The 24243-nt window shown below is 32.1% G+C and overlaps 1 protein-coding gene across 3 annotated transcripts in view; it reads right to left on the bottom strand.

Moving 5' to 3' along the window:
* Window positions 1–1212: 1212 nt before the first annotated feature.
* LOC7491950 (60S ribosomal protein L35) overlaps window positions 1213–24243 on the bottom strand; it is a 28765-nt gene continuing 5734 nt past the window's right edge. Inside the window, exons 3-4 of one of the 3 annotated variants that reach the window (XM_052454109.1) lie at window positions 24085–24241; window positions 1213–1325 (exon numbers count right to left, since the gene is read on the bottom strand). In XM_052454109.1, coding sequence (XP_052310069.1) covers window positions 1251–1325; window positions 24085–24241 — 232 coding nt within the window. In that variant the 3' untranslated portion in view covers window positions 1213–1250. Of the gene's footprint in view, window positions 1326–22331; window positions 22628–24084; window positions 24242–24243 lie in introns of those variants that run through there. The other 2 variants (XM_002308448.4, XM_052454110.1) reach the window with 2 other exon arrangements.

Raw genomic sequence — 24243 nt, 5'->3', positions numbered from 1 at the left:
GTTGAAATTTATTCTCCCATATCTTTTTTACGCGTCCACTTTGACCACAATCTGAGGAAAATAAATTTGTAAACTTTAATTCTGAGAAGAAAAAAGAGATATCTAGATTTTTAAGTGGTATGAAACCGCAAGCGCGGCGGATTTGCGCGATTGACTTGCGTAACCCCATACCCATTCCCATTGGCAAGGACTCTTTCGTTAGCTGCAGTTGTATATGGACTCCAGATTCCCAGGAGGTTTTTCAATATCAGTATAGCCACAGACATCCAACAAGTAAATATCAGAGTCCAGACGCCTATGGCTATGGTCTTGGTGTTCCTGTTTCATAAAAGCTGAAATTTTCAGCGACTCAGGATGGCAGGGACAGACTGCTCTGGTATTAAGAAAAACCGAGCTATTCCGGAGCTAATTTGGCCAGCACAAGATATTTAGAAAGGATCCAAGGGCAAGACTGCTCTATGATTATTGTTTTTTTTTTTCCTTTTTGTGAAAGATCAGCGGATTATAGACCAGACTGTCTGGAAAGAAATGACAAGATAGGGTTTCAATTTGTTTTTCAATATTTACCTCCATAAACATTAAGCAAGATATAATCATCCTGCTGTTTATTATCCATGAGCTCCAACTAGGGACTTTCCAGGCCATACACCATGAAATCCACCATGTCCTTATGGATCCTAGTACCATTTTCCTAATACACTACAGTTCCAGCAAGTTCTCGAACCGGAACAGAAATACCATCTCCAAGTATTCCCGATCCCCAATGAGAATATTCAAGCCACAGATCCATCATGTGTGATTCGAGTTGATTCTAAAGAGCTTTCGGTTTACTATGTCATGGATAATGATAACCTTGCTTTCAAGTCTTCCGCCGAGTTTGTATCTGTTTCCCTCCTTAACGAGACAGCAATTCACAAGGAGATGAGGCTACCTCCAAGTTTGCATAGTATAATTATTGGCAAATGTCACGGAAAAATAATCAAACTTTGGCTGATTTTAATGAGTAAGACCACTGCAGAAGCAAGACAGATTAGGGGAGTCGATGTGGAATTCAATAATAATCAACTCGATCAGTGAAGATGGCAGTAACAAGATAGAATAGGAATATGATATCCAAAGTGAGGGCAACCAAAATCAAGAACTTCTGAATTTTGAGATGAAGACACAAATAAAGTGGTCCAAAAAAAGATGCAGAAACAAAACGATTGCTTGCATGGATGCACCTAATACCAAATGCGCTACGCCCTATCCTAAACTTTGATTGCATACTTTCTCATCGGGAAGTACATCTCCCTCTTTTCCTCACGTTTTGTCTTCAAAGATGCCTGCAGCAAAAAAAGTTGACAACATGAATACCTTGTGAAGAGTCTGTGTCCATGAATCAAACTAGACAACGACATCAACAAATAATTTCTCAAGCTTTTTATAGCTTAGAGTTCATCATCAGATTGACCTTCAATAATTAACCATATCAACAGCTTTGAAAGCAAGGAAGTGGGGGCAAGCTGCAAAATAGCTAGTAGCTATAACGATCTGCTTATTACAAATTTACAAGACTTTGAACCAAAAATTTCAACAATGTCATGGTTTCTGTAACTAACTAGATCACAGGCGAGCATTGATGTATATATTCTAGGGTTTAGTAAATTAAAATCCAGATGCTAAAAACAAGAACTTTTAACGAATTTTCAAGATGTACAAAATAAAACCAATTTGGATAAACTTTGAACATGAAACTAAAAGAAAATCAATAAGTAAACTGTAAATTCAATTAGCTCCAAACGTTTAACACCCTTAACTTCCAGTTAAAGTGAAACCTTACAGCTATCTATCTCAAGTCCCACTACTCATATAGCACTCTGCATCATTTTCTAAAATTTAACAAAATTACATCTAGTCACATTCTTATCCAATAATAATTTAGGCTCAGTTTAACAGGTATACATTTTTTCTTAACCTTGCTTTGCTAAATGCAAAATGTATCAAGTTTCTGAGATGCAAACTCAGATAACATAGGAACTAATCGGTGTTGTTTAATCAAACAAAATAACTTAAAATTAATTTTTCATTTCATTAATCACAACCACAGTAAGACACACCAGGAACACTATCTAGATCAGCATTTTTTTTTTAAAATAACTATCAGCCAAAGGGCTGACACTGTAAATAAGCACGAAATTTCATTTGGCAAGTTGAGGAAGACCCAGTGATTAGGAAAAATTCTCCAAATGACATATATCAATCACAGTCATTTCCTAAGATCCACCATATTCATACACGTGAAAGCCACAAACATTTAGCTAATTATACTTAGTTGTTTTACATATTCAAACAACTTGGAATTTAACATTCACTCATTTCCAAATTTATCACCGCAACAAGACATAAACTACCAGGCAAGTGCTAGCTAAACCAGAAAACTCTACAAAACAAGTATTCCAATCTTAATTTATTGGAATGAAATCCAAGTCATTACAGTCCACATATATATATGTATATCAGTTTATTGTTTTTTTTTTCTTTTTTGAGAGAGAGAGAGAGAGAGAGAAGTTAAAGCAGAAGTTGGTAATTGATTTTAACAAAATATAAATTTTATGTTATTGATCAGTGTGAATGACCGAAATTCGGTACACGGTATATGAATTTAGGAAATATAATCGACGAAGAAAAATCAAAAGTTCAATTATTTCGTTTCCGTGTACCGTACCGATATTTCTATTGTCAAACTCACGCTTTCACGCTACAGTTAATTAAATTGTCAATAAAAAAAATGTGAACAATGAATTTATCATTTTGTTGCTTCTGTTTTAAAACCTTGAATTATGAATAAAATAGCAATGATTTCAGGTTTTAACGGTGGAAGATAAAAGTCTGATCGAACGTAAGCATATAAATCACTAGAGGCATAGCATCAAAAGTCAAGTAATATCAGCCATGACGAAACACATTCTTGGCCAGAAATTCATATCTGAGAGGGGGGAGCGGAACCATATATGGCTGCTATATTTTACTAATTAATGTTATATTTATTATTATTATTATTATTATTATCCAAGCTAACTTACTCGTATCTAAACTAATCCAACGGGTCCTGAAACTAACAACCATATAATTCTTCAATGGTCCTGAGATTTATGAGACTCGAATTGGTGATCTATAAAGAGCAAATTTAAAACTTGACCAGTTGAGCTACACCCTTCAGTGTAATTAATGTTATATTTAATTATGTATTTGATGTTGTGGTGTATAATATTTTTTTAAAATATATATTAAAATCATAAAAAACATGTAAAAAAATTAATTTGATATTTTTTAAGAAAAAAATTAATTTGTAAAAACATTTTAAAAAATAAAAACTAACAAATTAACAAACAGTTTCTAAGTCTGAATTGTAACTCTTTTTTGTTTAGTCTATAACAGCCACACCATACCTGAAGAGTTTTTTTTTATATATATATCATAATAAGAGAGTTTTAAAACCTTATTTCTAAAAGAAAACTCCAAGAATTTATCATAATAAGAATCTTTCTGACAAGTGATAACATAAGGTCCCTTAATAATATGGAGGATAAAGAAAACTCCAAGAATTTTTCAAATCTGGACTATTTAAAATAGCAATTTATAATTTTTATTAGCACTAGTTGATTGAACCGCATGTACGAGTTTATTTTAGCATAAATTAACAAGAAAAGTGTATGTTAAAAAATAATATAAAATTAAATTTCAAGATATTATCTAAAAATTTAAGCTAATAAATTAAATTAATTGTTCGTGGATAACAAACACGACAAAAAAAACGAGATCCTGCATTGTCCCTAATAATAAGAAACTACTATGGAAAGAGATCCTACATGGTCTTAGAAAGAACAGATTAAGGGAGTTAGTACTAATGATTAATTAATTAAAAAGCTGATATGTGTATCTACAAGGGCACTAAAGGATCTCTTTTTGGAAAATAAGATCAAAAGTACCTTATTCTGGAAAAATAAAATAAAATAATAAATGCCTTATTTTTAAAAAAATCTCCATTGCTAAGATAAGAAGTACAACATATCGATAATATTTATAAAAGGAAAGTAAAGCTCGATTTTTGCTGGATTTGCTGATCTGGTTAGCATTTTTTTTTATTTTTTACCATAATTAATTCAAAGGGTAGAATTTTGATTAATGTTCTTTCATTGATTTTATTGAACTCTGATGCAATGGTCAGAACGCTTGATTTGTTTATTTTATTTATTTTGCAAAGAATCGCAAGGTGGATTTGATATGCTGCAATCTAACAAGTAAACAAAAGTGTTTCAAATGTGACCAAATTGCAAGTGAGAAAAAAAAGAAAAATACTTGCTTGCTTGGTGAACCATCCAATATTTAGACTTTCTTTAATATGATGCAATTCTTTATTTATTTATTTATTTTTCTTTTCATATTTTTCAGAGTCAAAGTCCACAAATCTAATGAACCACAGTCATCATCATCATCATCTAGAAAGATCAAAAAACAAAGAATAACGATAATAATAATAATAATAATTCCAAAAAAACATACATCACCATGAATTGCATGCTGTAGAACGGTGAAGAAGAAACAAAAGGGTGAGGTGTGTGGTTACATAAGCCAATTGTCATGGCAGAAAGGCTTGAAATATTAGGTTTCAATTATTGTACACGTCGCTGATCATTTAGGATGTTGGATTCTTGTCTCTCGCACGGGACACTTGAGGAGCTACCACAAATTTCAGAAATTTGAGCCGCATTCCCTCTTGGATTTTTGTCTCTTAAAGAATTATTTCCAAGATTTCTATTTCCTCATTTTTTTAATGTTTTTTTTTTATAAAACAAACGGCAACAATGGCAGACCCAGCAAGAAAGACTTTCCGGTTCTTGTATTGGATTAAAAAAGGGGTGAAGGGGAGTGATTTCTTGAATTTTAACTGTGTATATTTGTATAAAATCATCGATGTAAGGCCTTATGACCCCTTCAAATGGCAGTGCTGTTTCGGAGACCCGGTTGCAGATTGCACATGGAAAGTTTCTTCTTCATTAATTCAGAGGACTAATTCTGTGTATCCCACCCTCAAAGAGAGACCCAGCTCACTGCCATATATCCCCCCACTCGTCGTCAATATGGTGGTGCTTTTTGACAGAAAAATCACCGAGTCAAGTCGTGCAATTTCTCTATTGCCGTCTTTTTAATAATTGTACCAGAACCCATTAATGCTCACTCGGTATTGTCGATATTCATTTCCTATAAAGCTTTTATTAAAACAAAAAAAATTGAGCACTGATTTTTTATTCCTTAAATTCTTTTGTGATAAAATAAAAATTGCAAAATAGTTTATTTTTTCTCTTTTTTATACGAGGGGTTCAACTGAGTCATGCCCTATCTCAACACAATGTATTATAGTAACATTTATTTTTTAAAGTGTTTTTTTATTTAAAAATATATAAAAATATTTATTTTAACTTTTTAAAATTTATTTTTCATATCAACGCATCAAAAATAATCTAAAAAAAATCAAAGAATTAATTTAAAACAATTTTTTTTTTGCAAAAATGATCCTTCAAACTTTCTTTTATTAAGATGAATGTGGTATTTCTCTTTGTTTTAATATTTTTATTATACTTTTATGGGTGTTTATCATTAATAAGATCTCTGTATATTTTTATATTAAATGGATTTTACCAGAATGGTTTCAATTATTGATAAATAATTTTATTTTTATTAATAAGATCTCTTTATATTTTTATAATTTTATTTACCAGGATTTCCTTTTCAATATTTACTTAAATTTAATCGCTCCACTCTCAAGTTAAATTTCGGACTCCTACAATGTCAAAGTACCATTCCGCAGTTGCATAGTATATATTGGATTTCTATCATCTTAGTTTTTGTTTGCTTTTTTGCGTTCAACTGTGCTTTTCAAGTTTTTTGAATAATTTTGTGACTAAGTTTTAAATTAATTTTTTAAAGTGTTTTTAAATTATTTTAATATATTAATATTAAAAACAATTTTTTTAAAAAAATATTATTATAATATGTTTTTAAATAAAAAATACTTTTTAAGAAAACAGCAAATAAACTCACGGCTCCTTAGCTTCGAACCAAGAACTTAACATTGAGTGGAACAAGATTCTTTTCCAGGTTGTCATTTGGTGCGAGATCAAATACCAAGTCCAGTGCCGAATGTTATGTTGTTTTTGGACCAGATTCATGTTTTATTAATAAACATCGAGGTCAACTCGTTATGATCTATTGAATATCTCATGTTTGTTTGTTTTTTTAAGGCTGTATGTCAGATTTTTCTCAATATAATATACTATCTGCTTTTCAAATTCTTATGTTCAACACCTCGTAGGCTCGTACGTCGTCAGTTTTTTTGTTTATTTACTCCATCGCTTCTTCCGGCAGACATTTACTTAAAGAAAGAAAAACTTTTGCCGCAACGAAAACAACAATTCTTTTCTGTGGCTGGAGAGCCAGGAAGGTGACGTTTGTAGTTAACATGGCGTGTAAATGCCATTATTAAGACAGAGATTAAATTGATTGTCGCTATATAATTAATAAGGGAATATTATTCTCTCAAATCCCAATACTCTTAAAATGAAGATGTCTATAAATATAACTATCTAATAGGTAATTCAACGATAAAATTTTAAGGTTAAAAAATTTGCTTCTTATGTGATTTCAAGTTCAAGTTTTATAATTGTTAATATGATGGTCACTGGAGATTTACATGGTCGTTAATTTCAGGGCTCGTGAGATTAGTTAAGGTGTACGCAAACTAACCCGGACACCCACATTAATAAAAATAAAAAAAAAAACGTGGACATATATCTTTTTTAACATTTGCATACGGTAGTTTTTTTTGTTTTTTTATTATATTAATAATAAAAGTATTTTAAAGTCAGTAGTTCTTTATATACGTTAATCATTTCCTTTTCTGCTTTCGTATAGGTTAATCATACTTAAATTGACTGGTATCTCCATGTAACGTCAAGATATAAAATCTGATATCTCCCACCTATGGCCCTAATTATTGTTCGCTTATATACCTTTCTCACTTATATCGCATTGAAAATGGACATTTCCTTTCAATTTCATCATCTGACGGGGGATCACATGAGAAACACACAAATAATTAACAATTTCGTTGATAATATTTAATGAAATGGTTCAATTAAGAAATAAAATTTCTTTGATGGAATGATTGATATAGAAAACTATAATATGGGTTTGTTATTTTTTTTTTCTTCTCCTTCTTTGTTTTTTTTTTTTGTTATTACAACATATCTTTTCAATTTCTCTTTCTTACATCTTTTTTAAATATAATATTTTTAACATCATAAAAAAAACTAATAGGCATTAGTGAAACACTATAGGGATATCAACTATTCATTTGAACAAATATCTTTCACTCATTTCTTGTCCTGCGACTTTTTACGCTTTGATCCCTCATGTCGCACGTGAGCGACGTCGCGGCGATCGTCCACCCACAAATGTAATGGGGGGATATATATCTGGTCAATGTAGGGAGACAAGGAATTCATTGTCTCTTAGCAGTGAAAAATGGTGTGGGAGTCGCCACCTAGTATTTTGGTCACTAGGAACCCTAACTGGTCTCAGAGATCGGGTACGGGGACTGGTTGCGTAAAGGGAAGGTATTAGCACCCCAAATACGCCCTACCTAAGGTAAGCTGCATCGTTTTATTGTCTGATAAAATTTAAGGTGTTTTCGTTGTGTTTCCTAGTTGTTGGTCCGTCCATGGTTCAAGAAAAGTCCTCCTCAATAAGGAGGTCCTTATCTTATCGGGTAAAAAAACCTAACCGTTCTAACGTCTATGTAAAAATCATATTTTTAATTTCAGGCATACGTTTTACGTATAAATTCGTAATCCCATATACTAAAAGAGGACAAAAAGATTTTTTAGAATTTTTGAAATATTGGCCTAGTTCTCATGGCTTGAATAAACTGGTTATTAAAGCCAAAATGCATGCTAATACATATATTGTTTTTTTGAAATTTCCTTTGTTGTGTGAAAATATGATGTTATAATATTTATATATATATGTTGGAGAGACTAGGCCGTATGCACGAAAACAAAACATTTTTAACTTATTTTATTTTTTATGTCTTGACGAAAACCGGGTATTTTAATACCGGATTTGTATCTTTACAGTATAAAAATACAAACCGATATTGATCAAAATACAGTAATAAATTTAGAGAAAAATCACATTTTTTTTTAAATAATTTTTAAAGAATTTTTTTGTTCGAATGGGCCAGACCCGACCCGAAAGGAGACTGGGCCGAAATCGGCCCAAAATAAAACGGGTCTACTTTCTACAGGGCTGGACTCAGCCCAGCAGCATGGGCTGGGCTGGGGTTCCAGCCCAAAACAACAGTAAACGGGGTCACTGTACATCGGGGGTACTGTACACGCATAGTAACCGGGGTGTTGTACACGCATAGCAACCCGTTAATTAATTAGCTGGTTACTGTGCACATGTACAGTAACCGGCTAATTATTTTCTTGCTTGCAGAACGTGCACAGTGCACGTTCCGCATGCAAGAAGATGAACAGTAAAACGAGATAAGGGGCAGAGGGCTGACCTGTGGTGGCTCTGATGGCGGTGCTGCTGGCGGTTGCTGACCGGAGAATGGCTTGGACGGTGGTGAGCTTTTCTTCCCTTTCTTCACTGTGTTTTCCCTTACTCTGTTCTCCTTGCTGCTCCTTTCTTCTTCTGTTTCTCACGGTGCTCTTCCCTCTCGCGGTGGTTCTGCTGTTGTTTGGCAGCTTTGATGGTGCTGGTGGCAATGGAGAGGACGCCCGATGACAGCAGTTGTTTTCTTCTTCTTCTTCCCCTGCTGCTCGCGAGGCAGGCGCTCCCTTTTTCTTCAAGCAGCAACGCCGGGTGGGAGGAAGGTGATGAACTGAGGCAAGATGGTGGTGGCGTTTGGCAATGCTGGTGCAGTTGGCGTGTTACTGCAACTGCTCCTGGTGTTGCCGCTGCTGCTCTTCCTCCTGGTGTTGCTGCTGCTGCTCTTCTCCTGGTGTTGCTGCTGCTGGGCTAGAGGAGATGATGAGGGCGTTGGCAGCGTTGGTGCGGCTCCTGGTGTTGCTGCCGCTGCTGGGATGGAGGAGAAAATGAGGTCGGTCTGGGGCTCCGTTGACAGAGAAGGTTGTTTCGGGTGCAGGGAAGAAATGGCCGAGAGAGGGGAATGGCCAGGAGGGGGACTGTTTTTGGGTGCTCTCTCTCTTTCTCCCCCGTTCAACAAAACTCTCCTCGTTTTAAACTTCTTCCTCTCTCCGTTTCAAAAAGTTTTCCCCCTCTTTTTCTGCTGTGTTGGGTGCTATTTATAGAGCAAGTGGGTGTGGCTTTTGCTGTTGCGCATGGGAGCGGGTCTCGCGGCGGCTGGTCGGCCATTGGGTGCTACTGTCGAGGTTCGGCTCCAACGGCATGGAGCGCGGCGGGTAGAGGAATAGTGTCAAAACGACACTGTTCAAATTCTTTTATTATTATTATTATTATTATTATATTTTTTTTTATTTGTGGGGACCCAAAAATGGGTTACAACACCTCAATTGCCTTTTTCTTCTTATTTAATCCCTTGATATTGCTTTGACCTTTTTCTTCTTATTTGATCCCTTGATATTGCTTTGATTGACAATTAATCTTCATGATTTGTTTTCCATCTATATCTTGAAGTATCGATGAAATGTTTCATCACTCGATTAATACATGGTTTTATGAAATAAAATTCAATTTAATTTATTTAAAATACTTAGAGCTACATTAACTAATTTAAAGCTTAAAAGAATATTTTTTTGTTAATATCAGGGATTGGTTTTTACAGTTAAAGGGGAAGTTTATCTTCATTTTTTTAATTTTGGACATTTAACTTTTTTTCAAATTGATCTCTTCGCGTTGGCTTTATTTAGAATTTGACTTGATAATTTGTTTTGGTTGCCTTAATATGAGGATCTTGTAATATTAAGAGAATTTTTTTGTGCTCAAACTAAGCTATTTTAGAACAATTAAGTATTAATGGACCAATTGAAATTAAACAAAATATGGGGATTGAGGTAAACGAGCATGTCAAATGTCAGATAGGATGATGTGTGGTAGGCATTAGCGATTTTCAAGCGGCGCACAAGGAGTCTATAAATGGTCAAATGACAGTTTCTACAAATGCATTGAGAATGTCATGTCGCACTCTTCCCAGTGGTCTAGGGTTTCTCAGTAGAGGTGTGAAGGTTGGGTTTTAGTCGGCTTTTTTTGTTTCTCCTTTCTCTTTTCTCTCTCTTTTATTGGAGAATCGCTCTATATCAAAATTAAAAGGTGTCTTACGATTTATTTATTGTATCTAATTAGTTCATTGTTCTTTGCATTGCTATTTTTTTTTATTTTTTTTTAATTTCAACCTTTAGCATGAGTTTCATTTAATTTTATATAAAACTTGGTCCCTTTTCTTTTCTTTTCTTTTCTATTTATTTTTTTAAGCTTGTCTTAATTGATTTTTTTTTTAATTTCATTCCTCACTATTTGGTTTCATTTTATTTTTACGTCAAATTTGGTCTGTATTTTATTGATTGTTATTTGTTTTGTTTTTTATCCTTTTTTGATTGATTTTTTTTTCAGTTTCATCCATCAATATTTGTTGAACAGGGATTTGGATTTGTGATTTTTTTTAGATTTTTTTTCCATATGATTAGTCTTGATCTCATGACCAGAATCACAAATTTTAAAGATTAGTTCGGGTTGACTTGGTTTGTTTATATTATTTTTTTAATTTATTATTTTTTCAAAGTTGAGGATTGAGATTCATGATTTTTTTCACTTTTTTTTTATAGTGTCATTTCATGTCCTTTTTCGTTGTTGATTTTTTAGACTGATTGTTTTTCTAGTTTTGCCCTTCAACATTAGATTGTTTAGGAATTGAGCTTCGTTGTTTTATTCAATTTTATTTCTACAGGGTTACCTCAATCATCTCACGACCAGGTCATGTATTTGGTAGGCTGACTCGGGTGGACTTGGAGCAGTTTTTTTTTTATATTTATTTTCAATTTTATCATTTAATATTTGACTTGCTAGGGTTTGAGCTTTGGATTTTTTAAAAAAATTTCTTTCTATGGAGGTATCATGTTCTCATTTTATTTTTGTTTTGTTATCGAATAAGATCATGAAGACCTTTTAGGAATAATGAAAGGATATCTTTCCGTAATATTGACAAACGTTTATTTTTTGAGTTGATCGTTGCATATATTTTTTTAGTTTGGTTTATTTATTGTCATTGTTTTTTTAAATCATATTATTAAATTAACTTTGCTTATTGAACCAAGTTGAGTCGTTGCGTCAATATTTTTTTACGTTGAAAAACAAATTGGTGTGAGCCACTAATCTAGTTTGTAACTAAATTCTCACTTTGTTATTTTTAATCAGATGATAAATTTGTATTGGTTAGGATCTTTAAATTAAATATTTTCTTCATTTTTCTTAATAAATATAGTTTTATTTTTCAAGTAATGATCTTATTAATTACTCAACGTACAAATTTCTTACAAGTGTAATAAGATTTAACAAAATTAGTTGATCAATAGATTAATCCACAATAGATTTTTTACAAGCCAAAATTCCATAAAAAATAAGAATACATGTGAAACATGCCATTAAACTATTTTTATTGGTTAAATGCATAGAAGATTGACAAATAGTCTCTTAACTAAAAAAATAAATAAAAGGATACAATTTTTAATAATTAAAGATTGTTTTTTATATATAGAATTCATAAAAAAAATTATATAAAAATAGATTAACAAAACACATCATGAACCATAAAAAAAACAAGTAACGTTATAAGTTTTAAGTGATTAGGTTTAATGATGATAATAAAAAGTTCTCCACTATCTTAGATATATTTTTTTATATTTAAATTTTTTTATCTGACTCGTAGTTAAAAATAACCTGTTAAAAAACAAAAGAACAGGACTTGTACGTCTCTGAATAGACAAAAATGAAAGTGCTTATCGCGGTTCTGTATACGCTAGCTAGTTTTTCTTCTGTTGACTTCCTTGGCGATCAATTCCTCCGTGGGCTCATGCAACTTGGACACAACAAGTGTTCTTTAAATAAAAATCAAAGTATTATTTCACGATTGACCCTGGGATTTAATTGTATATTTGCATGATCTCACCTGTCTGCAGTTTTCCTCTGGTTTTCAATTCCGAATAAGCAGGCCGGCCATCCTGGTGATTAACTTAATATAAAATGCGGGTGCTTATCTCGAAATATATAAAAGAACGATGGTGCTTAGTGCTTATAGCTTATGTGTCATGCATTTTTCTTTAATTTCTTTATGGTGCGCGCGTACGTAGGTGGAGCAGAAGGGTTATCTAGCTACGTTGGTGAAGCATAAACACAGAGAGACATCGATTTGAACTTGACAAACCTGTGATGTTCGGTGTTCAAGTGGATAATCATCATATTAAAATAAAACCAAACATTCGAGCTCCTGATTCAGTTCCTGAAGTGAGAAAAAAAAACTCAGTACTCGATTATGCAACAAAATAACATGGAATTCATCGAATAGCAAATCCAAGACTGTAATTCTCTTGAAACTTCACGATAAGATCGTATTTCTTAGAGAAATAATGGAGGAAAACTTTTAGATTAATTGCTCCAACATTTGTTATTATATATCATAATTATACGGAACTTAAATAGTCTATAATGGTAAGAAGTTTTTTTTAATAATTTTAATGTGTTGATATTAAAAAAATTTAAAAATATTTTAGATAGAAATTTAATTTAATATGTTTTTAAATATAAAAAAATTCCTTACATTACAATATACTAAATACACTAACTGAGCTCTGAGCTCTGAGCTCGATGGCAAATATTAATAAATTTAAGATGAATGATTAGAGTGCCTGGCAAGCCTAGCTAGTGCTGTTCTGTACATTTTTATCGAACAACGAAATTGGCTGTTGATCATTGAGGTAAGGTTACTAAATTAGCCTCAATATAGCAAATTAATTGTTCTTTCTTTCCTCTTTTATGACGCGGAGTCTCCTCATCTTTCTGGTGTTGATCAGCGCCTCGGATAGGTGCACACCAGCTCGGCACAATTTCCATTTGAAACGGCACTGCCAACAACAGGTGAGCTTTTTTTTATTTTCACGGCTTAAATATATGCATTCCAACCTTATGGAAAGTCAAATTAATCGAGCGTGTTTATTATTATAGTGTAGAGTGTTCTTTAGACATATTTTTACTTTTAAAATATATTAAAATATTTTTTTTAGGTTTTTTTTATTAATATCAATTTAATATTTTTTCAGGATAAATATAATTTTAAAAAATATCAAAAAATCAGAAATTACTGTACTTCTAAGCCGGGATTTCGTTTATCTATTATACAATCGAGCTTTCATGAATGTAACTGATACACAGCCTAACATCTCCTGATTTCTGGTGATTAATAAAGGCAACTTGAAAATTAAACAAAAGGTAATCCTTCTGCAAATTGTAACTAACCATTGATTGTTGGAGACAAGTTTTTTTATTTAATTATTGTTGACAAATGATCTCTTTTCTTGAAAATAAATATTATAGACCGAATTAAGATTTAGCGCGGTCGACAACTCTACATGCATGCATCACAACCTTGAATAATTGCGTGAAAAGATCAGTCTCCCGGTTCCGTACCCACGTCAAATATTTCTGTACTTGATGTCTCTTAATCTTGCGATGACTATTTTGAATTTGCAGTGACATATGCATCTTGTAATTTGAAAGATAGTACGTTGCATGCACGTGTAAGTGTGATCAGCTTCTTTTAATTTGCTGAATTAATGGGATCAGTTCAGGTAAATAATGATTTCCTACGCATTTCCAATGTCAGCAAACAGCCAAAATCAAGTTTCTGGATCACACTAACGTTGGGATTCTCGGGTTGTGTCTCTTGTATTTTGTCAAAAATGAAAAAAATCATCTTTACCTTGAAAATAAGTGAAATGTTTTGGGGATTTGAAGTCTTGATCCTTGAGCCCTAGCTCGTATTAATAAATAATGTTAAAAAACCATAGTTAAGCTGTTAGGTTCTGGAGATTTAGAGTAATTACTTTGTGTCAAAAGTGACCATTGATCAATTTCTTTGCCATGCGTTTAAAATATCAAAATACATGATGGATCTAATTGAGGGATTGGAGAGGATTTTCCTGTCTTGAACTGTCAGGTAAATATATACAAATTATTTTTCAAGATCAATCATTAACTTTTATATATATAAATTTTTCAAGTTAATAATAAAGTTTTAATTCAAATTTAAAATATATATAAAAAAATTACACTATTGAAATTGCACCCTTCTATATTTTATAGAATAAAATTCATCAATGATCGAATCCAAATCAATATTTTCAGCAAGCTCTCGTTCAATATAAATCATCATAAAATATACTAAAAACTCATCTTTTATTTTATTACGAAACACAGTTTTAACATATTTTATTACTGAAAATGCTCGCTTTATAGTGGCAATAAAAATAAACAAAGTTAAAAATAAGATGAATCAACTAGTTTTTTACTGAATTATGCGTTTTGGTTGTTTGCTAAGAATTTTTTGCAATCCTAAATAATATTAGATGGAATACTAATGCCAAATTGGGGTTTTTTTTATGAGAATACATTTAGAAAAAATTAATTTAGACCCATTAGAGCACTGAAAAATCTTTTTTCAGAACTTATTAATTGCTGTATTTGTGTGTAAATTAGAGTTTTGAACACTAAAGGTTAAGATTTATCAGCCTTGTACACCCATCCGTCTATGGAGAGGAATATATATATATATATATATATATATATATATATATATATATATATATATATATATATATATATATTCAAAATATTGGATAAAAAGATCGACCGGCTGCTAGTGTACTCCATTAATTTTGTGTCCCCTCCCCGTATAAAGAACCAGCTAGCTAGCGTCCTCCTGGTTTTCGGAAAACTCAAGTTGCTTCATTTTAATAGGCTGGATGAAAAGTCAGAACCCCTGGTATTTGCAGGTATGCGAGTCCGATCTGTATCAAAACAGAAAAAAAAAAAAAAAGATAATTGGGATAAAAAAAGAATAAAATTGTAAAGGGGTGACTTTTCGCAATCGGTTCAAGTTGCAAGGACAAAGTCTGGCCACGTGCTTCTTAGAACCGTTCGATTCAAGATTTAATCAATGAAACCTCGAAGTCAACTCTCAATTTCTCTATAGAACGCCCATGTTTGAGGTCGTTTAATTTTCATCTCTTCTCCTTTCCTATACAAGACCTCGTCACAATTAGTATATTTGTAACGTACGTAGACTTCTTCGTATTTATAATTTATGCCACGAGATGAATGTAATCCGCGTAAGTGTTTGACTTTTTCATATAATAAATAGAGATATATATGGAAGATTTAAATTAAAGTAAAAATTAAATTTAATGGGATTATTAATTTCTTTTAAAAAACACCACCACTCCTCGTGCACTCTTCTTTTCTAAAAATGCATCCATAACAGGCTTCAATGTCCCCTTTCATTTTAAGCTTTTTATAGCTTTGATAGTGTGATAATTAATTTTAAAAAAATATTTTGTATTTGAAACTATATTGAAATAATATATTTTTTATTTTTTAAAATTTATTTTGATATCAAGATATTAAAACGATATGAAAATATAAAAAATTAATTCAAAAACAAATAAATTTTTTAAAATGCAAAAAACAAACAAAAACTAACACCTGATGACTCTATCACTCGGTAGGAACATGCATGTTCTGAGCGTGGAATTTTGAGCATAGAAATTGAGAAAAATAATTAACCTGTCTCGAGTTGTGGTTTTAATTAAATAATACACATCTTCCGTGCTCTTAACATGGTAGGATTGGTCACTGATCTACAGGAGACACATTCCCATTAAATTAACCAGAGAGGCTAATTCTGTCCCTCGAAGAGACCAGTTGCCCCTTGGTTGACTGAGATTCCCGCCTTTGACTTCGAGAGGGCTACCAGCTAACTTGCCTGTTGTCTTCCCTTTTTTACCTTAGCCGCATCTTAAATAGAATGATTGTTTCAATGAAAAGGAATCGGTGGTTGCCCGTAATTTATATTTAATAAGTGCACTAATTTTAAGAAACCTTTGCTATGTGTCATTAGAATGTATTTTGAGAAATTCTATGATAGTCATAATTATTATTAATATCTACTCCTCAGAAGAAACACAAAAGGAAGAGAAAAAGAAAATTAAAAAAGTAATAATAATTTCTTAGTAAATTAATGAAAGTATTTTTATTTTATTTTTGCGTTTTAAAAGCATTTTTAAAAAAAATTGAAATTTTTTATTTTTTTCTTTGTTTCAAATTAATATTTTTTTGGTGTTTTTAGATTATTTTGATGTGATGATGTCAAAAATAATTTTTTAAAAATAAAAAAATATTATTTTGATATATTTTCAAATAAAAAACACTTTAAAAAACAAACAAAACCACACTCTACTCTAAATATTGATGATCCAGCATAAAAGACTTTTTACTAACTTCCTATCCCAAATTTTTTATTGAAAACCATAAACCAAAGTGAAAAGCGGTTAGGTTTGCATACACGATATTTATTCCATGGGATTTTATGTATGTGTTTAGTAATTAATTAATTAGATTTATGTTGATTTTCAAAAGTATTTTTTAATTAAAAATATTTTAAATAATTTTTTAATTTTAAAAAAATAGCACATCAAAATCATTAAAAAAATTAAAATACATAAAATTAATTTTTTATGCAAAAAAACACTTTAAGAAATTCATCATTCGATTTCAAAAATTGTGCTGATCTCGTATATCCACGATTTTCAAATAAATAATTTACTGGGTTGAATTCCGAATAATCAAGCAGGTTATCTTCATATAAAACTCAAGGTGCTTATCACTACAAAAGAAAAATGAAGCTGCTTACAGCTTGTGTACGTCACTTGCTGCTGCTTCTTCTTGTTTTTTTTCTTTGTAACCTACTGTTTGGACAAATTCTAGACGCCTTAGTTTATGATGCAGCCATTAAAAAATCAAATTTAATCTGAGATTCTTACTACTGCAATACTATTAATGAAAATAAAACCTACTGAAAGCTAGCTAGGCATGCTTTGTAATTTTTAACAAGATGAACCTGCGATATTTGTTCACACACACATATAAATAAGACGATTGATACGATGAGTTTATTGTACTGAAAAAAAAAAACACTGTTTCAATTTTTGTGTCCGTCACAAATTGAAGTTTCTGGTCTGAAAACGTACGGGTTGTTTGATTATGTTTATAAGTCAAGCCGGCTCAAGAACAAACAATTCAAGGATCAATGATAAAAACGTTTGCCTATGTTTTCAGCTAACTGTACCACAGTTTTCTGGTCCTTGTTCGTACCACGAGAAATATTATCCGTTACAACTATGGACAAATTTTAACCTATCTATCCATCCACAGTATTTATCAAAGGCCAAGCCGAAATATTGAACGTGTGCAGTGAAATTAATTGCCTCAGTTTTTATGAGTCAAACGACAGAAATTGAAAGCTTGCAATATTTCTCGTGTATGCATTCCATCTTGGAGAAAACTCAGCAGTGTGAAAGTAACGATCACCCTCGACCATTCATGCTTGTAACAGGTAGACATTTGGGCAAGAAAGTTTTGCTCTCTGATGATGGAACAACAAAAGTTGTCTTTTTGTTTGAATTATTGTAGACTGAACAGAAATCTGGTGTGCATGCATGCGTTTGAATATTATCATGTACAAGTAACTTCACATTTTCAAGATCCTGTGCTGAGAAAACTGATGGGGGTATACATGTCGCTCTCACTCCCTCTCATCTGTGCACATATATACATGCACCTACTGTGTGAAAAATCTCTCTCTCTCTCTCTGTCAAGTCCGTACCCACACCTCATACATCTCGGTACTTGATGTTGAATTTATTTTGGATCGACAGTGATATAGATATTGCAATTTCAAATATATTAGGTGAGCAGCGAAATATAAGTTCGATCAGTCTAACAAAACAATCTCATATCTCATTATCAGCAGAAAAAAATACTGTTATGTTTATCCATAGGTTATCTGGCCGTACAAAAATTTATTGTACTTAAAGTCATGATTACTTAAAGAGGTAAAATAAATACATTGAGTGATGCGATCAAAACCAACTGCCAACTTTCTTCTTAAAAAAATAGTTTCTATAAAAATTAAAAATGTCAACTTATTAGTTAACTTTCTGTGACTTTGGGTTGGTAATTACTTGATGTGTGGCATTGGACATCAAGACAAAAAAATATATATATAAAAGTATAAAATAATAAAAGGAGTTGTTTTCTAGCTTCAAGGTAGATACAAAACTCTACCGAATTTTTTAGAATATTTAGGTAAGAGATTAGTTGTCTGATATAAAATATAACAATTATTATATATATTATATCTAAAATAAACTATTTTATGTTTGTTTTTAATATTTTAAAAGTACTACTTAATTAGGTTAATTGAAATATAACAATAACTATAAAACCTGGAAATTTTTGTATTTTTTAAAATTTAATCAAAATAAAGGATTAAAATCAAGTTAGGACATAATGCGTGCATTGATTTAGTTGTGTTAATCTCTTTTTTTATTTATTTAAAAATTCAGTTATTTACAATCACAGGAAGATAAATAAAGAACAAAACATAATAATTTTTTATCGGGGTTTGAATTTGATATATAATTTTTTTTAAATAACTCTATTTCTTATTTATTTATATCTTATAAAGAGAATCATTCCAATTTACACAAAGATATATTGTTATATTTATAAGTGAAAAGAAAAAAAATCATTATAGTTGAAATTAATATAATTTTAAAAACTCATCCTAAGTACATACAATGCACAAATAACTATTTTATCAATAAAAATTAAATAAAAATAAAATAAATAGCATAATGTTAATGTATATACTACGTCATATATCACTACAAAAGATCTCATATCCAATGCAAGTCATACTCAACGTACAAAAAAAAAAAAAAAACAAATTAATAAATAATGGTGATAATTAAATTAAAATGGTATTTTGAAAAACCATTCAATTTTAGGTCAGTTTTATGGATATTTCCATAATATCCATTTAACCCCTACGTACAAAAGACCCAAACACAAACACTATTTACAGAGTCTAAAATCCCCATAGCCCCTGTTAAGTTCCTGATAAGCAACTCCTTGATAAAACTTGGAGTTCCAGTAAAGTGCAGAGAGTTGATCTGTAAACCCGCCCCAAGATTCGGTAGGCCATCGGCACAACAGTTGGCACTGATATTTTCTGAGGGCGGCCAACTGTTGTGCCGATGGTCACCTTTTCACATATGTCCGAGTCGTGTAACCCTCATTTCAGACCTCAGAAAAGTCACATGGACAGATCCAACTTCTGTTTTGCTTCTCTTATTTGGAATTTCAAGAGAGTTCCAGAACCTGCAGATGTGTATGCTCTTAGCTTCAACTTTCCAGAATTAGGGAGTCGCTATAGCCTGATGTAGTTGAATCTGAGCTACAGCTGCTTAAAATAGAATTACTTTTCAGCGATCCATTGGCATGTCATGAGATCTATATATCAACAAGAGTTTATACGCTCATAGCTTCTGATATGAAGTTCATTCACTGACAAGAACTTAAAAGACGTGGTTCATTACTTACAAAGCACTGGCACTGTTCACATCGAACGGTGCTTTAGTTTTTAAAACAATAATATTTTTTTTATTCTTAATTTATTTTAAAAAAAAGATAAAAATATTTTTTGAGGTATTTTACTTTACTTTATATATGGTTATCCATGATTCAAGTCGCCGCTTCACCTAGTTATTTTAGGTTGATTCTTGTTATTTTTTTTAATTTTATTATTTAATATTGGATTAATTGAGAATTAGATTGTATAATTTGTTTCAATTTATATTTTATGGGGTTATTCTAGTCTCATGACCTGAGACAAGTTTGGTATATTTACCCGGGATAACTCGGGTCTTTTTTATTGTTATTTTTAATTGATTTTTTTCAGTTTTATCCTTTAATACCGAGTTGCTTGAGAATCGTGTTTTGTAATTTGTTTTGATTTGTTTTTTATAAGTTTGTCGCAGTCTTATAACTCGGTTGTGGATTTAATAAATTAACTAGAGTTGATTCAATATATCATTATCTTAATGTTATTTTAAAAAAATGTTATATTAATTTTTTTAAGTTTAATTACGTTTGGGCTATTTTTAAATCTATCAAATATATGAGCTCATATTGGTCAATCCCCTGAACAATTTAATTATATTTTTTACATTAAAAAAAAATGAATCCATTCCAAAGCGCAGTGAATGATCTAGTTTCAAGCCAAATGAAAATTCTCGTGTCTCCTTGTGACTTTGACTTTTCTAATTACCAGTTGCAAATTGCTTTCCTATTGAGTGGTGCGAAACTATACAAAACCAACAAGTAAATTTTCATTCGGTAAAAGCAATGATCGAGAAAGGGTCCTTCCTGATTTAGAAAGAGCTCTAGCAAGAAAGAGAACAATACGCGGTCCAGAGTACACTCGGTAAAAGCAAAACAGAGGAAGACATTTCGATCATGTGGGCGGGCTTTTCATGCTTTGTCATTCGCAGTTGTTTGCTGGACTATCTTGTCTGCCTCTAGCGTGCACGAGAAATCTCGATCAAAAAAACCTCATATTTTCCCGTAAGGCTCCGAACTTTAACGTTTTTAAGTCACTGTCCACGAATAGCTATGGCCGAAACACCAAGTTGAAACTTGGGATACAGATTAGTGGAATAAATAACAATTAAGAGAAAGCTTGTTTTTATATTTTAAAAGTGTATTTTTGAAAAAAATTGATTTTTTTTGTTTCAAAATATTTTTTTTGTATTTTTAAATTATTTTTAATATGTTAAAGTTAAAAAAAAATTATTTTCAAATAAAAAACAATCACAAGTTCTAAATTAGTATGGACCTGAAGGCCCGTGGCTTGATTAGAAGGTACACACTGGCCGCTATGCTGTAGTCCGTCCATAATGTAAACGTTTTGAGGAATTAAGGATTAAATTCTCTGACATGTATTGAAGTCTCATCATCTTCAACATTGGTAAGGTTACTACTAATGTAGAAATCGTCAACAATTTACGATGACATAAAAAAAAAATTGTTAATACATGAATTGATAATAACTGATAATGGACAAGAATCAATTAGCCCCTTAATTAAATCATTTTGCAAAGAAATTTTCGGTTGAAATTTATTCTCCCTTTTCTTTTTTTACGCGTCCACTATGACCACAATCTGAGGAAAATAAATTTGTAAACTTTAATTCTGAGAAGAAAACAGAGATATCTAGATTTTTAAGTGCCGCAGAGCGCGGCGGATTTGCGCGTTTGACTTGCGTAATCCCATACCCCCCTGGCAATGACTCTTTCTTTAGCTGCAGTTGTATATGGACTCTAGATTCCCAGGAGGTTTTTCGATTTCAGTTGAGCCACAGACATCCAACAAGTAAATACCAGAGTCCAGATGCCTATGGCTATGGTCTTGGTGTTCCTGTTTCATAAAAGCTGAGATTTTTCAGCGACTCGGGATGGCAGGGACAGACTGCTCTGGTATTAAGAAAAACCGAGCTATTCCGGGGCTAATTTGGCCAGCACAAGATATTTAGAAAGGATCTTAGGGCAAGACTGCTCTATGATTATTGTTTTTTTGTTTTTTTTTCCTTTTTGTGAAAGATCAGCGGATTATAGACCAGACTGTCTGGAAAGAAATGACAAGATAGGGTTTCAATTTGTTTTTCAATATTTACCTCCATAAACATTAAGCAAGATTGAATCATCCTGCTGTTTATTATCCATGAGCTCCAACTAGGGACTTTCCAGGCCATACAACATGAAATCCACCATGTCCTTCGGGATCCTAGTACCATTTTCCTAATACACTACAGTTCCAGCAAGTTCTCGAACCGGAACAGAAATACCATCCCCAGGTATTCCCGATACCCAGTGAGAATATTCAAACCACAGATCCATCATATGTGATTCGAGTTGATTCTAAAGACCTGTCAGTTTACTATGCCAAGGATAATGATAACCTTGCTTTCAAGTCTTCCGCCGAGTTTGTATCTGTATCCCCTCCTTTACGAGACAGCAATTCACAAGGAGATGAGGCTACCTCCAAGTTTGCATAGCATAATCATTGGCAATTGTCACGGAAAAATAATCAAACTTTGGCTGATTTTAATGAGCAAGACCAATACAGAAGCAAGATAGTAGGGGAGTCGATGTGAAATTCAATTATAATCAACTCGATCAGTGAAGATGGCAGTAACAAGATTGAATAGGAATATGATATCCAAAGTGAGGGCAACCAAAATCAAGAAATTCTGAATTTTGAGATGAAGACACAAATAAAGTGGTCCAAAAAAAGATGCAGAAACAAAATGATTGCTGGCATGGCTGCACCTATACCAAATGTGCCACGCACTATCCTAAACTTTGATTGCATACTTTCTCATCGGGAAGTACATCTCCCTCTTTTCCTCACGTTTTGTCTTCAAAGATGCCTGCAGCAAAACAAGTGGACAACATGAATACCTTGTAAAGATTCTGTGTCCATGAATCAAACTAGACAACAAAATCAACAAATAATTTCTCAAGCTTTTTATAGCTTAGAGTTCATCATCAGATTGACCTTCAATAATTAACCACATCAACAGCTTCGAAAGCAAGGAAGTGGGGGCAAGCTGCAAAATAGCTAGTAGCTATAACGATCTGCTTATTACAAATTAGACTTGAACCAAAAATTTCAACAATGTCATGGTTTGATTGGTTTCTGTAACTAACTAGATCACAGGCCAGCATTGATGTATATATTCTGGGGTTTAGTAAATTAAAATCCAGATGCTAAAAACAAGAACTTTTAACGAATTTTCAAGCTGTACAAAATAAAACCAATTTGGATAAATTTAGAACATGAAACTAAAAATAAAATCAATAAGTAAACTGTAAATTCAATTAGCTCCAAACGTTTAACACCCTTAACTTCCAGTTTAAGTGAAACCTTACAGCTATCCATCTCAAGTCCCACTACTCATATAGCACTCTGCATCATTTTCTGAAATTTAACAAAATTACATCTAGTCACATTCTTATCCAATAATAATTTAGGTTCAATTTAATAGGTATAGATTTTTTCTTAACCTTGCTTTCCTAAATGCAAATTGTATAAAGTTTCTGAGATGCAAACTCAGATAACATAGGAACTAATTGGTGTTGTTTAATCAAACAAAAACAACTTAAAATTAATTTTTCATTTCATTAATCACAACCACAGTAAGACACATCAGGAACACTATCTAGATCAACATTTTTTAAAAAATAACTATCATCCAAAGAGTTGACACTGTAAATAAGCACAAAATTTCATTTGGCAAGGTGAGGAAGACCCGGTGATTAGGAAAAATTCTCCAAATGACATATATCAATCACAGTCATTTACTAAGATTCCACCATATTCAAATACGTGAAAGCCACAAACATTTAGCTAATTATACTTAGTTGTTTTACATATTCAAACAACTTAGAATTTAACATCCACTCATTTCCAAATTTATCACCGCAACAAGACATAAACTACCAGGCAAGTGCTAGCTAAACCAGAAAATTCTACAAAACAAGCATTACAAGCCAAAAAAAAAGTGTAAATATTAATTGGTAAGTTAAATAAAAACCTGGTGTTTAGAAAGATCTCCAAATGACATATTTCAATCACAATCATTTCCTAAGAATTCACCATATTCGTATCCGAGATTGCAACAAACACATGGCTAATTATAGTTGTTTTACATATACAAACGAAGTATAATTTATCTTTTACTCATTTCCTAATTTAGGACCACAACAAGACATGAACTACGAGGCAATGCTAGCTAGGCCAGAAAAAATTTACAAAACAAGGATCACAGGCCAAGAGATACGAGTGAACATTGGTTAAATATTAATTGGCTATGCAGATAAAGACCTGGTGTTTAGTAAGACGTCTGCGAATGGCACGAGTTTTCTTGGGACGAAGATCAAGAGGCAGAAACTTCTTATTCTTGTAAGCTTCCCTGAGTGCGGCTTTCTGTTTCTGTGATATCACGGTCAACACCTGCGCTATTGACAACCTCACCACCTTTCT

This window comes from Populus trichocarpa, chromosome 6 (assembly GCF_000002775.5).
Source record: "Populus trichocarpa isolate Nisqually-1 chromosome 6, P.trichocarpa_v4.1, whole genome shotgun sequence".
NCBI classification, from domain to species: domain Eukaryota; kingdom Viridiplantae; phylum Streptophyta; class Magnoliopsida; order Malpighiales; family Salicaceae; genus Populus; species Populus trichocarpa.
This window is presented reverse-complemented; position numbering and strand designations above follow the sequence as displayed.